At 49.7% G+C, this 16404-nt stretch overlaps 1 protein-coding gene across 8 annotated transcripts in view; it reads right to left on the bottom strand.

The window, feature by feature from the left end:
- LOC100926699 (serine/threonine-protein kinase PAK 3) overlaps window positions 1-16404 on the bottom strand; it is a 43611-nt gene that overhangs the window by 20899 nt on the left and 6308 nt on the right. For 5 of the 8 annotated variants that reach the window (XM_031944340.1, XM_031944339.1, XM_031944336.1 and 2 more), the window contains exons 2-4: window positions 14922-15022; window positions 9282-9386; window positions 8570-8723 (exon numbers count right to left, since the gene is read on the bottom strand). In XM_031944340.1, the coding sequence (XP_031800200.1) occupies window positions 8570-8723; window positions 9282-9386; window positions 14922-15022 (360 nt within the window). Of the gene's footprint in view, window positions 1-8569; window positions 8724-9281; window positions 9387-9532; window positions 9572-14921; window positions 15023-16404 lie in introns of all 8 variants that reach the window. The other 3 variants (XM_031944342.1, XM_031944341.1, XM_031944338.1) reach the window with 2 other exon arrangements.

The raw sequence follows: 16404 nt of genomic DNA on the forward strand, positions 1-16404 counted from the left end.
TGCCCTATCAGAAGAGATACTTCCCTATCAGAAGAGAGACTTCCATATCAGAACAGAGAACCCCATATCAGGGAAAGAGAATTCCATAGAGAATTCCCTATCAGAAGAGAGAATTCCCTATCAGGGAAAGAGAATTCCCTATCACAGAGAGAGAATGCCCTATCAGAAGAGATACTTCCCTATCAGAAGAGAGACTTCCATATCAGAACAGAGAACCCCATATCAGGGAAAGAGAATTCCATACAGAATTCCCTATCAGAAGAGAGAATTCCCTATCACAGAGAGAGAATTCCTTACCAGGGAGAGAAAATTCCTATCACAGAGAGAGAATGCCCTATCAGAAGAGAGACTTCCATATCAGGAGAGAATTCCATATCAGAAGAGAGAATTCCATATCAGAAGAGAGAATTCCCTATCAGGGAGAGAGAATTCCCTATCACAGAGAGAGAATGCCCTATCAGAAGAGATACTTCCCTATCAGAAGAGAGACTTCCATATCAGAACAGAGAACCCCATATCAGGGAAAGAGAATTCCATACAGAATTCCCTATCAGAAGAGAGAATTCCATATCAGGGAGAGAGAATTCCCTATCAGAAGAGAGAATTCCCTATCACAGAGAGAGAATTCCTTATCAGGGAGAGAAAATTCCTATCACAGAGAGAGAATGCCCTATCAGAAGAGATAACCCATATGGAAGAGAGAACCCAACCAGGAAAGGAATCCCAATCAGAAGAGAGTTCCAAAGGGTCCCTAAGGAAGGAATTCCTTTAAGAAAGAAAAACCCTTAGGAAGAAAAAAGGAGAACCCCCAATCAGAAAGAAACTTATCAGGAGGAAAAACCCAAACCAGGAAGAGGAATTTATCAGGGAGGAACCTATAAGGAGATGCCCTAAGGGAAAGATACCCCTATCAGGAGGGGCCCAATAGGGAAAGAAAACCCCATATCAGGAGAAAGAGAACCCCAAGGAGGGAAAATTCCCTATCGGGAAAGAGACCCCATTCAGGGGAGAATTCTATCAGAGGAAGAACCCTATCGGAAAGAAACCCCAACCAGAGAAAGAAAAAGGAGGAAAGCCAAAAAAGGGAGAAAATTCATCCAGGGGAGAGAACTCCAAAAACAGAGACCCCTACCAGGGAAAGAAATCCCAATTAAGAGGAGAACCCAAATCAGGAGGAGAATTTATCAGGGAGAGGAAATACCAGGGGAAAAACCTATCGGAGAAAGAACCCCAAATCAGGAGGAGAATTCCTATCAGGGAGAGAACCCAATCAATAAGAGCCCAACAGGGAAAGGAATCCAAACGGGAAAGAAAAATTTCCAAGGAGAGAATTTACCGGGAGGGAAAAAAATCAACCCAACCAGGGAAAAAATTCCCACAAAGGAGAAAGAACCCCAAATCAGGGGAGAATTTATACCGGGAGAAACTTTTATCAGGGAAAGTATAGGGAAATTCCCCTTATCAGAGGAGAGAACCCAACACCGGGAAAATAAACCCCTATCAGGAATACCCCTATTTCAGGAGGAGAGAATTTAAGACAAAGAACCCCATATCAGGAAAGAGAACCCCAGGGAAAATCTTTATCAGGAGGGAGAAATTCAAAATCGGGAAAGAGAATTCTTACAAAGGGGAAAAAAGGGAGAACCCAAATCAGGGGAGAATCCATACGGGGAGAACCCCACCAGGGAAAGATAACCCCTATTTGGAAAGAAAGAACCCCAAAACAAGGAAAGAATTTCGGGGAGAGAACCAACGGGAGAACCCCAACCAGGGAAAGAAATTATCAGGAAAGAACCCAAATAGGAGGAACAAACCAAGCCAAATAAACCCCAGGGAAAGATAACCCCACGGGGAGGAAGAACCCCCAACCAGGGAAAATAAACAGGGGAAAGAACCCTAGGAAGGAGAATTCCCATGGAAGAGAACCCCATATCGGAATAGAGACCCGACAAGGAAAGAAACCATTATCAAGAAGAAAGAACCCCAAAAGGAGGAAAAAAGAAACCCCCCAATGGAAAATCCCTTCAGGAGGAAAGAACCCCAAATCAGGAGAGAGAATTCAATACCCGGGGGAGAGAACTCCAAATCAGGGAGATCCCCATACCAGGGAAAGATAACCCCATATCAGGAGGAGAGAACCCCAGACCAGGGAAAGATAACTCCCTATCAGGAATAAAGAACTCCAAATCAGGAGGAGAGAGAATTCTATGCCAGCAGGAGAGAACCCCATATCAGGAATAGAGAACCCCAGAGCAAGGAAAGATAACACATTATCAAGAAGAAAGAACCCCAAATCAGGAGGAAAGAACTCCATATCAGGGAGAGAACCCCTTACCATGGAAAGATAACTCCCTATCAGGAGGAAAGAACCCCAAATCAGGAGAGAGAATTCTATACCAGGGGGAAAGAACTCCATATCAGGGAGGTCCCCACACCAGGGAAAGGTAATCCCATATCAAGAGGAGAGATCCCCAGACCAGGGAAAGATAACTCCATATCAGGAATAGAGAACCCCATGTCAGAAGGAGAGAGAATTCTATGCCAGCAGGAGAGAACCCCATATCAGGAATAGGGAACCCCAGACCAGGGAAAGATAACACCCTATCAGGAGGAGAGAACTCCATATCAGGGAGAGAACCCCTTACCAGAGAAAGATAACTCCCTATCAGAAAAAAAGAACCCCAAATCACGAGGAGAGAGAATTGTATACCAGGGGGAGAGAACTCTATATCAGGAGGAGAGAACTCCATATCAGGAATAGAGAACCCCACACCAGGGAAAGATTACAGCCTATCAGGAGTAAAGAACCCCAAATCAGGAGAGAGAATTCTATAGCAGGGGGAGAGTACTTCATATTAGGGAGATCCCCATACCAGGGAAAGATAAGTCCCTATCAGGAGGAAAGAACCCCAAATCAGGAGGAGACAACCCCAATATCAGGGAGAGAACCCCACACCAGGGAAAGATAACTCTCTATCAGGAATAGAGAACCCCATGTCAGAAGGAGAGAGAATTCTATGCCAGCAGGAGAGAACTCCATATCAGGAATAGAGAACCCCAGACCAGGGAAAGATAACTCCCTATCAGGAGAAAAGAACCCCAAATCAGGAGAGAGAATTCTATAGCAGGGGGACAGAACTCCATATCAGGGAGATCCCCGTACCAGGTTAAGATAACCCCATATCAGGAGGAGAGAACCCGAAATGAGGGAAAGATAACTCCATATCAGGAATAGAAAACCCCAGACCAGGGAAAGATAATTCCCTATAAGGAGGAAAGAACCCCAAATCAGGAGAGAGAATTCTATACCAGGGGGAGAGAACTCGATATCACGGAGATCCCTATACCAGGAAAAGATAATCCCATATCAAGAGGAGATCCCCAAATCAGGAGGAGAGAGATTGTATACCAGGGGGAGAGAACTCCATGTCAGGAGGAGAGAACTCCATATCAGGAATAGAGAACCCCACACCAGGGAAAGATAACACCCTATCAGGAGGAGAGAACCCCAAATCAGGAGAGAGAATTCTATACCAAGGGGAGAGAACTCCATATCAGGGAGATCCCCATACCAGGGAAAGATAACTCCCTATCAGGAGAAGAGAACCCCAAATCAGGAGGAGAGAACTCCATATCAGGGAGAGAACCCCGTACCAGGGAAAGATAACACCCTATCAGGAGTAAAGAACCCCAAATCAGGAGAGAGAATTCTATACCAGGGGGAGAGAACTCCATATCAGGGAGATTCCCATACCAGGGAAAGATAATTCCATATCAAGAGGAGAGAACCCCGGACCAGGGAAAGATATCACCCTATCAGGAAGAAAGAACCCCAAATCACGAGGAGAGAACTCCACATCAGGGAGAGAACCCCATACCAGGGAAAGATAACACCCTATCAGGAGAAAAGAACCCCAAATCAGGAGAGAGAATTCTATAGCAGGGGGAGAGAACTCCATATCAGGGAGAGAACCCCTTACCAGGGAACGCTAACTGCCTATCAGGAGAAAAGAACCCCACATCAAGAGAGAGAATTCTATATCAGGTGGAGAGAACTCCATATCAGGGAGATCCCCATACCAGGGAAAGATAACACCCTATCAGGAAGAAAGAACCCCAAATCAGGAGAGAGAATTCTATAGCAGGGGGAGAGAACTCCAAATCAGGGAGATTCCCATACCAGGGAAAGATAATTCCATATCAAGAGGAGAGAACCCCGGACCAGGGAAAGATATCACCCTATCAGGAAGAAAGAACCCCAAATCACGAGGAGAGAACTCCATATCAGGGAGAGAACCCCATACCAGGGAAAGATAACACCCTATCAGGAGAAAAGAACCCCAAATCAGGAGAGAGAATTCTATAGCAGGGGGAGAGAACTCCATATCAGGGAGAGAACCCCATACCAGGGAAAGATAACACCCTATCAGGAGGAAAGAACCCCAAATCAGGACAGAGAATTCTATATCAGGAGGAGAGAACCCCAAACCAGGGAAAGATAACTCTCTATCAGAAGAAAAGACCCCCAAATCAGGAGGAGAGAGAATTGTATACCAGGGGGAGAGAACTCCATATCAGGAGGAGAGAACCCCAATATCAGGGAGAGAACCCCACATCAGGGAAAGATAACTCCCTATCAGGAATAGAGAACCTCATGTCAGAAGGAGAGAGAATTCTATGCCAGCAGGAGACAACTCCATATCAGGAATAGAGAACCCTAGACCAGGGAAAGATAACACCCTATCAGGAGGAGAGAACCCCAAATCAGGAGGAGAGAACTCCATATCAGGGAGAGAACCCCTTACCAGGGAAAGATAACTCCCTATCAGGAAAAAAGAACCCCAAATCACGAGGAGAGAGAATTCTATACCAGGGGGAGAGAACTCCATATCAGGGAGATCCCCATACCAGGGAAAGATACCTCCCTATGAGGAGAAGAGAACCCCAAATCAAGAGAGAGAATTCTCTGCCAGCAGGAGAGAACCCCATATCAGGAAGAGAGAACCCCATACTAGGGAAAGATAACACCCTATCAGGAGGAAAGAACCCCAAATCAGGAGAGAGAATACTATACCAGGGGGAGAGAACTCCAAATCAGGGAGATCCCCATACCAGGGAAAGATAACTCCATATCAGGAATAGAGAACCCCATGTCAGAAGGAGAGAGAATTCTATGCCAGCAGGAGAGAACACCATATCAGGAATAAAGAACCCCAGACCAGGGAAAGATAACACCCTATCAGGAAGAAAGACCCCCAAATCAGGAGGAGAGAGAATTGTATACCAGGGGGAGAGAACTCCTAATCAGGAGGAGAGAACCCCAATATCAGGGAGAGAACCCCACACCAGGAAAGATAACTCCCTATCAGGAATAGAGAACCCCATGTCAGAAGGAGAGAGAATTCTATGCCAGCAGGAGAGAACTCCATATCAGGAATAGAGAACCCCAGACCAGGGAAAGATAACACCCTATCAAGAGGAAAGGACCCCAAATCAGGAGAGAGAATTCTATACCAGGGGGAGAGAACTCCAAATCAGGGAGATACCGATAACAGGGAAAGATAATCCCATATCGAGAGGAGATCCCCAAATCAGGAGGAGAGAGAATTCTATAGCAGGGGGAGAGTACTTCATATCAGGGAGATCCCCATACCAGGGAAAGATAAGTCCCTATCAGGAGGAAAGAACCCCAAATCAGGAGAGAGAATTCTATATCAGGAGGAGAGAACCCCAAACCAGGGAAAGATAACTCTCTATCATTAGAAAAGTACCCCAAATCAGGAGGAGAGAGAAATGTATACCAGGGGGAGAGAACTCCATATCAGGAGGAGAGAACCCCAATATCAGGGAGAGAACCCCACACAGGAAAGATAACTCACAGGAATAGAGAACCCCATGTCAGAAGGAGAGAGAATTCTATGCCAGCAGGAGAGAACTCCATTGGAAAGAAACCCCAGACCAGGGAAAGATAACACCCATGGGAGAAAAGAACCCCAAATCAAGAGAGAATTTAAGAGGGGAGAGAACCCAATCAGGGAGAGGACCCCTTCCAGGGAACGAAACCCCTATCAGGAGAAAAAGAACCCAAATGGAGGAGAGAGAATTTTGCCAGCAGGAGGAGAACCCCTACAGGAAGAGAGAACCCCAGACCAGGGAAAGAAACACCCATGAGGAAAGACCCCCAAATCAGGGAGAAAGAATTTTCCAGGGAGAGAACTCCATTGGGAGATCCCCCAACCAGGGAAAGAACTCCCATGAGGAGAAGAGAACCCCAAATCAAGAGAGAGAATTCTCTGCCAGCAGGAGAGAACCCCATATCAGGAAGAGAGAACCCCATACTAGGGAAAGATAACACCCTATCAGGAGGAAAGAACCCCAAATCAGGAGAGAGAATTCTAGACCAGGGGGAGAGAACTCCATATCAGGAGGAGAGAACCCCAGACCAGGAAAGATAACTCCCTATCAGGAATAGAGAACCCCATGTCAGAAGGAGAGAGAATTCTATGCCAGCAGGAGAGAACCCCATATCAGGAATAGAGAACCCCATAAAGGAAAGAAAAATCTATGGAGAAAGAACCCCAAATCAGAGAGAGAATTCTATGCCAGCAGGAGAGAACACCATATCAGGAATAGAGAACCCCATACTAGGGAAAGATAACACCCTATCAGGAGAAAAGAACCCCAAATCAGGAGAGAGAATTCTATGCCAGGGGGAGAGAACTCCAAATCAGGGAGATCCCCATACCAGGGAAAGATAATCCCATATCAGGAGGAGAGAACCCCATGTCAGAAGGAGAGAGAATTCTATACCAGGGGGAGAGAACCCCAAACCAGGGAAAGATAACTCTCTATCAGAAGAAAAGAACCCCAAATCAGGAGGAGAGAGAATTCTATACCAGGGGGAGAGAACTCCATATCAGGAGGAGAGAACCCCAATATCAGGGAGAGAACCCCACACCAGGGAAAGATAACTCCCTATCAGGAATAGAGAACCCCATGTCAGAAGGAGAGAGAATTCTATGCCAGCAGGAGAGAACTCCATATCAGGAATAGAGAACCCCAGACCAGGGAAAGATAACACCCTATGAGGAGAAAAGAACCCCAAATCAGGAGAGAGAATTCTATACCAGGGGGAGAGAACTCCATATCAGGGAGAGAACCCCTTACCAGGGAACTCTAACTCCCTATCAGGAGAAAAGAACCCCACATCAAGAGAGAGAATTCTATATCAGGTGGAGAGAACTCCATATCAGGGAGATCCCCATACCAGGGAAAGATAATTCCATATCAAGAGGAGAGAACCCCAGACCAGGGAACGATAACTCCCTATCAGGAGAAAAGAACCCCAAATCAGGAGGAGAGAGAATTCTATGCCAGCAGGAGAGAACCCCATATCAGGAATAGAGAACCCCATACCAGGGAAAGATAACACCCTATCAGGAGGAAAGAACCCCAAATCAGGAGAGAGAATTCTATACCAGGGGGAGAGAACTCCAAATCAGGGAGATCCCCATACCAGGGAAAGATAATCCCATATCAGGAGGAGAGAACCCCAGACCAGGGAAAGATAACTCCATATCAGGAATAGAGAACCCCATGTCAGAAGGAGAGAGAATTCTATGCCAGCAGGAGAGAACTCCATATCAGGAATAGAGAACCCCAGAGCAGGGAAAGATAACACCCTATCAGGAGAAAAGAACCCCAAATAAGGAGAGAGAATTCTATAGCAGGGGGAGAGAACTCTATATCAAGGAGATTCCCATACCAGGGAAAGGTATCCCCATATCAGGAGGAGAGAACCCCAGATCAGGGAAAGATAACTCCATATCAGGAATAGAGAACCCCATGTCAGAAGGAGAGAGAATTCTCTGACAGCAGGAGAGAACCCCATCTCACCAATAGAGAACCCCAGACCAGGGAAAGATAACACCCTATCAGGAAGAAAGAACCCCAAATCAGGAGGAGAGAACTCCATATCAGGGAGAGAACCCCTTACCAGGGAAAGATAACTCCCTATCAGGAGAAAAGAACCCCAAATCAGGAGGAGAGAGAATTCTATGCCAGCAGGAGAGAACACCATATCAGGAATAGAGAACCCCAAACCAGGGAAAGATAACACCCTATCAGGAGGAAAGAACCCCAAATCAGGAGAGAGAATTCTATATCAGGAGGAGAGAACCCCACACCAGGGAAAGATAACTCTCTATCAGAAGAAAAGAACCCCAAATCATGAGGAGAGAGAATTGTATACCGGGGGAGAGAACTCCATATCAGGGAGATCTCCATACCAGGGAAAGATAACTCCATATCAGGAGGAGAGAACCCCATTATCAGGGAGAGAACCCCACACCAGGGAAAGATAACTCCCTATCAGGAATAGAGAAGCCCATATCAAGGAAAGATAATTCCATATCAGGAGGAGAGAAAATTCCCATAGCAGGGGAAGAGAGGCCTCTCTGGAATTAGCCTTCCACCTCCCTATCCCCAGGATTTCTGTCTCCCTCCAGCCCCAGGATTCACTTGGCAAGGCTCCCCAGTTCCCCATGTTTTCCAGAGAAGAAGTGCTCACCTCCAGAAGTAAAGCTCATGTATTTCTGGTTGTTGACAGTCTCCTTTGAGTCGTAGAACTTGAGGACATCGAGGACGGCCTGCGGGTTTCTCTTCTGCTCCAGCTTGGTGATGTTGGAAGTCTGAAGAAGTCTTGCCCACTGCTCGGGGATTCCCTGCAGAGCAACCAGGGGGACTCACCGTTGCCGACGTAGTGGTCATCATCGTTGCCATGGTTCTCCTCATTGTGACCCCCACCAGAGCGGCAGCAGCAGCGGCAGCAGCAGCGGTAGCAGCAGCAGCAGCGGCAGCGGCAGCGGCAGCGGCCATTCCGAGAGACAAAGAGCTCCGGGCTCCCAGAGGGCAGCCCGGCTCTGGGCGCTTTGGCTTGGTTTGGCTTGGGGAAGGGGCGCGGGGAGGAAGCCGGGGGAGGGGGGAGGACGGTGGGGAAGGGAAGGGAGGCCCGGGGCAGGGGCAGGGAGTTCCAAGTGGTCCTGACCCCATTCCGGTACCGCTCTTTGGCCAGAGAGCCCAACCCCTCTTCCCCCCCCTCCCCCAATCCCCATCCCGGCCCCTTCCCCGCTCCCCGCCTCCCCTCCTCTGACTCCTGCCTCAGGGTGATGATGGGTGGGGTGGGAGGTGGGGGGCCCCAGGCAGCTCTGAGCTTAGAGTTAGAAACGATACAGCCAAGATCAAAGCCACACTGAAAGCCACTTCAAGGGACAGATGCTGACCCGTGCCTCCAGCCCCTCGACACACTGGATGAGGCCGAGACCGGCAGCCCCGGCCAACGGAACGATTGCTTTGCCTTGATGGACTTTGTTACAAGGGAGGGCTCTCTGGGTGGGAAGGGGGGAAGGGAGTGGTTACTGGGGAGTGACAGCGCTTTGGTTCGAAAAGAGCATCAATAAAAACAGGTTTTTAAAAAATGACAGCTGCAAAGCAACTCAATTCAATTCAATAAAGATAATTATCAAGCACCTACTATGTGCAGGGCCCTGGGCTCAGTGCTCGGTCTCCCCATCTGTAAAATGAGGGGTTCAAACTCAATGGTGAGCAGAAGATCAGAGGGCTTGAGTCAGAAGGGACCGTGGAGGTCAAGCTAGTCCAACCCTTGTCATATTACAGAGGAAGAAACTGAGGCCCAAAGACAGAAAGTGGCCTGCCCGGGATTGCGCTCGTAGGAAGGAAGCAACAGAGCCGGAAGCCGACCCCGGGCCCCCTGCCCACTTGCTACCACGCCAGCTCGAGGGCCCGGAAGCCTAAGTCCTAGAGTCCTCCTTCTCTGGCCTGCCTCGGTTTCCTCCCCCGTCACGACGGCAGGGTCGGACTGGATCACCTCGGGGGCTCTGACACGCAACGGTCTCCGATCCCGGGGCTCGGTTCCCCAGGAGAGAGCCGGGCCGGGGAAGGAGAAAGGGAGTGACGGGCACGAGCACCGGGAGGATCCAGCCAAGCAGCCCCGTGCTTCTCCAGAATCCCAGACCGGAGGAGCTAGAAAGGACGCTCAGAGATCATCGAGTGTAGCCCCTTCGCGTGACCAAGGAGGACCCATGGCCCAGACCAGAAAAGTGACCATGAGCCTCCAGGCCCCAAAAGGGAGGCTCACTTTGTCCTGCTTTCTTACCATCCAGAATGTAAAGTTTCAAATCCTAATCTCACCCCTCTCTCATTTTCTCGGTGAGGAAACAGGCCCAGGGAGCTCAACTGGCTTCCCCAGACGGCCCAGTGCCCCTTCCTGCCTGGCCCCAATGGAGGCCTCCCATGACACAGGAGAGCCCAAAAGCCCAAATCACCCAGCTAGGAGGCCTGGCTCTGCCCATCGAGGCCACCCGGCCCCTCTCCAGCTAGAAGATGAAAACAAAGCGACCGACGCCCCCAAGAACGGGCGCATTCACCCAGCCGGCCCTGGCCAAATCCAGCTTCACACCAGTGCTTCCTACCCGGTAGCTGGGCAAGGGGAAACCGTGTCCCGGGCAGGTGGAAACACAGGTTTAAGAAATCACAGCCGCCTGGCCCTGGTGGGAACCGCCCCCTCCCCACCACGGGGCACCTGACCCACTCATAGCCAAGCCAGGATCTCCTCTCCAGCATCCTGACTCTCCGCTCCACGTGGAAACCTCCAGGGCCAGAGAACTCACTTCTCTCGCCTGTCGCTCAGTCGTTCCAATGGCTAGGAAGCAACTGCTCCCGGCCTCTCTGTCTCTGTCCCTCTCACCTAGCGCTCCAGACTCACTTCCAGAAAGCCAAAGACAGCCAACCTTTTCTCCACATAGCAGGGCTGCAGATACTTCAAAACTGCTCCAGGTCTTGTTTTCCCCAGACTAAACTCTTCTCGCATGGCACCGACTCCGGGCCCTCCCCCACTCGGGCTGCCCTCCTCTGGACTCTCCCAGCTCATCAAGGTCCCTCCTGAGTGGTAGCAGCCCTGGCTTCCGGCTCCGACCCGCCTGGGGCCCAGGACACGGGCTCTCCCTGGATGTGGCCTAAGAGCGCATGAGCTGCTCGTATATCTGCCGCCACATCAAGTGGCAGGCGCCTATTCAGCTTGCTGCCCAGAGTCCCCAGAGGCCAAATTATGACTCCTGGGAAGGGAGGCCGGGGACGGCACAGTCCCTGGCACCTCAAAGCAGGCTCTAGAAACAACATGGGGGGCATCAAGGCCCACTTCCTTAACAGGCAGACCAGAGAGAAGCCGGCGTCAGCACAGCTTTATATCAGGAGGAGAGAACCCCATATCAGGGAGAGAACCTCCTGCAGGCCAACTGATCCCACTGCTCCAGCCTCACCCCCACCCCATCCTGGTGTCGAGGCCCCTCTCAAGTGGGCTCCTATCCTAGCATGCAGGGTGGCTCCCCGCTCTGTGGAAGTCTACACTGACCAGTGGACTCCTGGGCATCCCCCAGCTCTACCTGGCATCTCTGGACCCGGGTTATGCCCTCGGCTCTCTCGCTGTCCCTGCTAGAAGCCCTTTTCCTTCACGGTCCTTTCTAGGCAACCCCCGGGGGCCTCCTCCAGCTGAAAGGCTCTCACCCTCCCAGAAGGCTGGCTCTTTGGCCCAGTGAGCCCTCAGTATGGGAGCACTCCCTTAGCGAGGGCAGGCGCCCTCTCATTTTTCATCTTTGTGACCCCAGCGCCGAGCACAGGGGCTTACACACAACAGGAGCTTTCCTCAAGGTTTGTTGACTTGAATTGAGTTGAGCCCTAACGCCAGCATGGCCCCCCATCCCTTCCCACCCCTGTCACCCCCCACCGGCCCTGCTCGGGGCACAGGGAGATGATCTTCTGGCTGGACGCCAACTATCCCCTTGGATGCTAAAGTCAGGAAGCCCAGGACCCCAAGTCCTGGGTGCCCAAGTGGGGGCTCCAAGCTGAACCAGCAGCAACGGGCTGGCTAAAACGCCCGGCCTAACATGAGAGCGTCAGTTAACTACAATAACGGCTGACGTTCCTAGCGGGTGCTAGAGTTCACAAAGTACTTTCATGATCTCATTTGGACCTTCTGATAACTCTGGGAAATGGGTGCTAGTATTTTCCCCATTTTACTGAGGAGGAATTGAGGCTGAGAAAGGAGAAGTAGAAGTAACCGGTCCAGTTGGACAGCTCTGAAGGCCGCCAGGCCCCGACCCCCAACTGCCGCCAGCTTTCGATGTGACCACCAAGCTGAACCAAGCCTGCTCCTAACTTGACAAGAGTCTGATCCTGAGAATGGGGGTCAGCCCACGGAGTGACCACAGAAGAGAAGCCTCAGGCCTCTAATCTAATCCCCAAACTAAAAGCTAGGCTTTGGAACCACAATGTGGCTTAGCGGATAGACTTTTAGACTGGGAGACTCAAGTCTTAGAATAAACTCTCAACTCTGCCCCTTCCTGGCTTTTTTTGGTTTTGCTTTTCGGGGCTTTTTTTTTTTTGGCTGAGGCAATTGGGGTTAACTGTCTTGCCTAAGGTCACACAGCCAGGAAGTGTTAAGCATTTGAGGTCACATTCGAACTCTGGTCCTCCTGACTTCGGGGCTGATGCTCTATCCACTGCGCCACCTAGCTGCCCCTCCTTCCTGGCTTTTTAACTGGGGACAAGTCATTCCTCTCTCTGGGCCTCAGTTGTTAGCTCACCTGTAGAGGAAAATTCTAAATTTGCTCTCCTTGCTCAGAATGTGGTTCAGACCAACCATTTTCCAAAGCTCCAGGGTCAAAGAAATGAGTTTTCTCATTGACCTGTGGGACCATCAGAATCAAGTTACAGGAGAGAGTGCCCTGACAAAGCAGATGGCGAGCAAGCTGGGGAGGCAGGAGCGTGGCAGGCCAGCCCCACACACCCTGACACTCAGCCAGGGGTCCAGCTTTGCACTCCGACATCTGAGAATTTTGACTCTGACAGCCACAAGGATCCCAGAAAGCCTCTGAAGGCCTACAAAGCGCTGTGTGCGCTGCACCTGGTTTTGGCCGAATGGGGAGTCTTACGCCCACTGTTCAGATGGAGCAACTGCCTCAGGGAGTGCACAGCCAGGAAATGGGAAAAGGTCAGAGTGAAAGCCAGGCCCCCTGACTCAAGGATCTGGCTGGGGGGTCTGCTCTGTCAGGGACTAGCTAAGGGGCCTGGAGCAGGGTTCTCGCCCCTCTGGGCCTGTTTTCTGTTTTTAAAGTAAAGGAGTTAGACTCGATGAACACCAAGACTCCTCTTGGTAAAACTACGATTCCCATGAGCCCTCTGATTCATTTATTCACCTAGTGACAGGAAGGTACCTAGCCAGGCCCAAAGACTTGGACAGTAATGATTCTAAGAGCATTCTCATTTCTATATTATAAGTGGTAGGAGGACTATGTTCTCTAAAAGATGAGGAAACTGAGACCCAGAGAAAGGAAGGGAGAAAGCATCCCAGACTGTCAGCAACATCCTCAATCAGTCCAAAGTTTCTGGCACCTTCTCCTGAGTGATTCAGTTCTCCCTAAAAGCACCCCCATTCAGGGTGCTCTGGCTGCCTCCTAGCCACTTACTAATTTGGCTAACTGGAATCAGGTGGTCACGTCTCCACTTTCCCTCACCTCAAGGTTTCAAACAGGAACTGCGTCTCCTCAGCTCCCTGTTGCCTTGCTAGCCCTGGCACAGGATGTTGCACATAATGAGCACTTAATAAATGTGAATTGAATTGACCTCGGTTTACCCATCTGCCAAATAGATCCATTCTAGCTCTAAGTCTGGGAGAATATGAACTAGACACAGAAAGCCAGGTGCTTACTGGAACAGAAAGCGAGGGGCTGTGTCCCAGGGGCCCTATTTCCCATCACCTCTCTCCTATCCCGCCACTCACCATGCAAAGATTCCAGGTTCAAAACTCATGCAGTTACTGGAATCTCTTAATTCTGTTGGAGCCCCAGAAATATCCAAAGAGGGCCCGAGACATGAATCTAAGACGGCCTAGAACAGGAGTGGGCAACCGTGGCCGTGGGCCAAATCTGGCCCGCTACCTGCTTCGGTACGATCGATGAATTAAGAATGGTTTTTACATCTTAGTTCGGCCCACAGGCCGCATTTGCCAAACCCCCGGTCTAGAGCGTTCTGGGCAAGAGAGCCATTCCATGGAGGAGAGCGGGCAGAAAGAATAGGGATGATGGGGAAGAACTGTGGCAGGCCCAGTTTTCAGCCAGCAGAAGGCAGAGTTGTCTGAAAACGTGGGTAGTGAGCTCCCTTGTCCTTTGTATCTAGCTCCCTTTCATTCCTGAGGATCCATGATTTGAGGATCCTAAGCTATACCTGGAGGCACTGACAGGATGGCAGAATAGCAGAAAGGCCCTTTTCCCTGGGAAGACCAACCCTTCCCAATCCCATCCGTTCTCATCTTTGGATGTACAATACCTTATTCTCCTTATTGTACGATACTGTTTCTCCCTATTGTACGATACTTGGTTCCTCCCTAGTACGCGATACTTTGTTCCTCCCTATTGTAAGATACTTGGTTCCTCCCTGTTGTACAATACTTTGTTTCTCCCTATTACACGATACTTTGTTTTTCCCTATTGTACTATAATACCTTGTCTCTCCCTCTCTCCTGCCACCTACAAGCCTGCAAGGGTCTCTTCCATCCTGAAGTGGGCTGGGAGTGGGGGAGTGGAATTCTCCATTTGGCCCTGCATCCCCTCAAACTGTTCTCCTATATCTGCCCTCTCTTGCCCTGTCAACTTCTTAAACATCATCTATACCCCCTGCCTCCACTTCCCCAACTCCAATTCACTTCTCAACCCCTTTTCAACCAAGTCCCTGTTATCATACATCCTCGAGTATCATGGGGGACAGACCAAAACCCGGGCAGCTCAAGTACACAATAATATATGTTTTGAGAAGGGAGGGGAGCAGGAAGATGGGAAGGAATTACTTACAGTGAATTCCCCAGTGACGGCATCGAACCCCACATGGATTGTATGCTCAAAATCAGAAGGAAGAGAGATCTCTGGCCGCTCCTTTTCTTTCTTCTTATTGGCTGGAAGGAAAAAGAGAATGGCCGGGGGCTGTTGGCCATGATCTCAAAGGAATAGAGGCTCTGGGCTAAAGGGGATCTTAGAATATCATCCCTCCTCCCTTTCTTGTCTTCATATCTCACTCTCCAATGACCCTGGCTCCCTGACTGTTCCGTGCACAAGCCCCCCATCTTGCAGACTGGCCATTTTCCCTTCTTGCCCTCCAGGCCTGGCATGCGCTACACTCGCCCCTCCACTCCAACTACTGACCTCTCTGGTTTTCTCTAAGTCCCAGCTAAAACCTCATTTTCTCCAGGAAGCCTTTCCCCATCTCTCTTAATTTTAGCATCTTCCTTCTGTTGGGTTTTTCCTATTTAGCCTGTGTAGAACTTGCTTCGTATATGTTTCTAGGGGTGCTGTCTCGCCCATTCAAATATAAGATCCTCGAGGATTGGGATTGTCCTTTGCTCTTGTATACTGAGCATTGAGCAGGTGCTTAGTAATTGGTTATTGAGGGATTGAAATGTCTAAAAATGACAAAGAACAATAATAATTCCACCCTCACAGTTCATTCAACCACCCAGTCGCCCATTGCCCAAAGCACGGGGGCTCCCAAGGGCCCTCATCAGGTGTCTCTTAGCAGGTCCCCATTTCAACCCATTTCAAGGGGTTGCATCCGTCCCCTTTTCTTCCTCCCTCAATTCCTTCCTGCCCCACTCCTCCTCCTCTCAGATCCAGGTTTCCCCCTGCCTTCCAAGGTGCCGATCCAATAGTCTAAGCCAGGGGTCCTCAAACTTTTTAACTAGGGGGCCAGTTCCCTGTCCCTCAGACTGCTGGAGGGCCAGACTATAGTAAAAACAAAACCGTTGTTTTGTGGGCCTTTAAATAAAGAAACTTCCTAGCCCTGGGGGAGGGGGAATCATCGTCCTCAGCTGCCCCATCTGGCCCGAGGGCCGTAGTTTGAGGACCCCTGGACTCTAAGCCAAATCATGGGCAGACAGGAGAAGGCTACAGACATACCTCAAGGTTTTGCTTCCATTCCTATGGCACAAACGTGCATCTGAAATCAGGAGACAAGAAATTCTACTCCTGTGCTCTTTCTGTCGTACCATATAAATTAGTGTCAATTCGATTCAATCACACAAATATACGGCCCCTCGTCTGGTATCGATTGAGGGGAAAACAGTAATGATCATAACTCATCGCGCTGTATTACTCAGTCCATTCTACAAAGCATATTTCTCACAATAACCCTGTGAGGACATAGATTGTATCTAGGATATACTATAACATATTTAACACGTATAAGACTGCCTGCCATCCAATTGTTAATGCTGTAAAGTTACCCATGTATGTATCCTGTAAATAAAAGGCTATTAAATTAAAAAAAAAAAAAAAAAAAGAC

The sequence above is a fragment of the Sarcophilus harrisii genome, chromosome X, assembly GCF_902635505.1.
Source record: "Sarcophilus harrisii chromosome X, mSarHar1.11, whole genome shotgun sequence".
In the NCBI taxonomy this organism is placed as follows: Eukaryota; Metazoa; Chordata; class Mammalia; order Dasyuromorphia; family Dasyuridae; genus Sarcophilus; species Sarcophilus harrisii.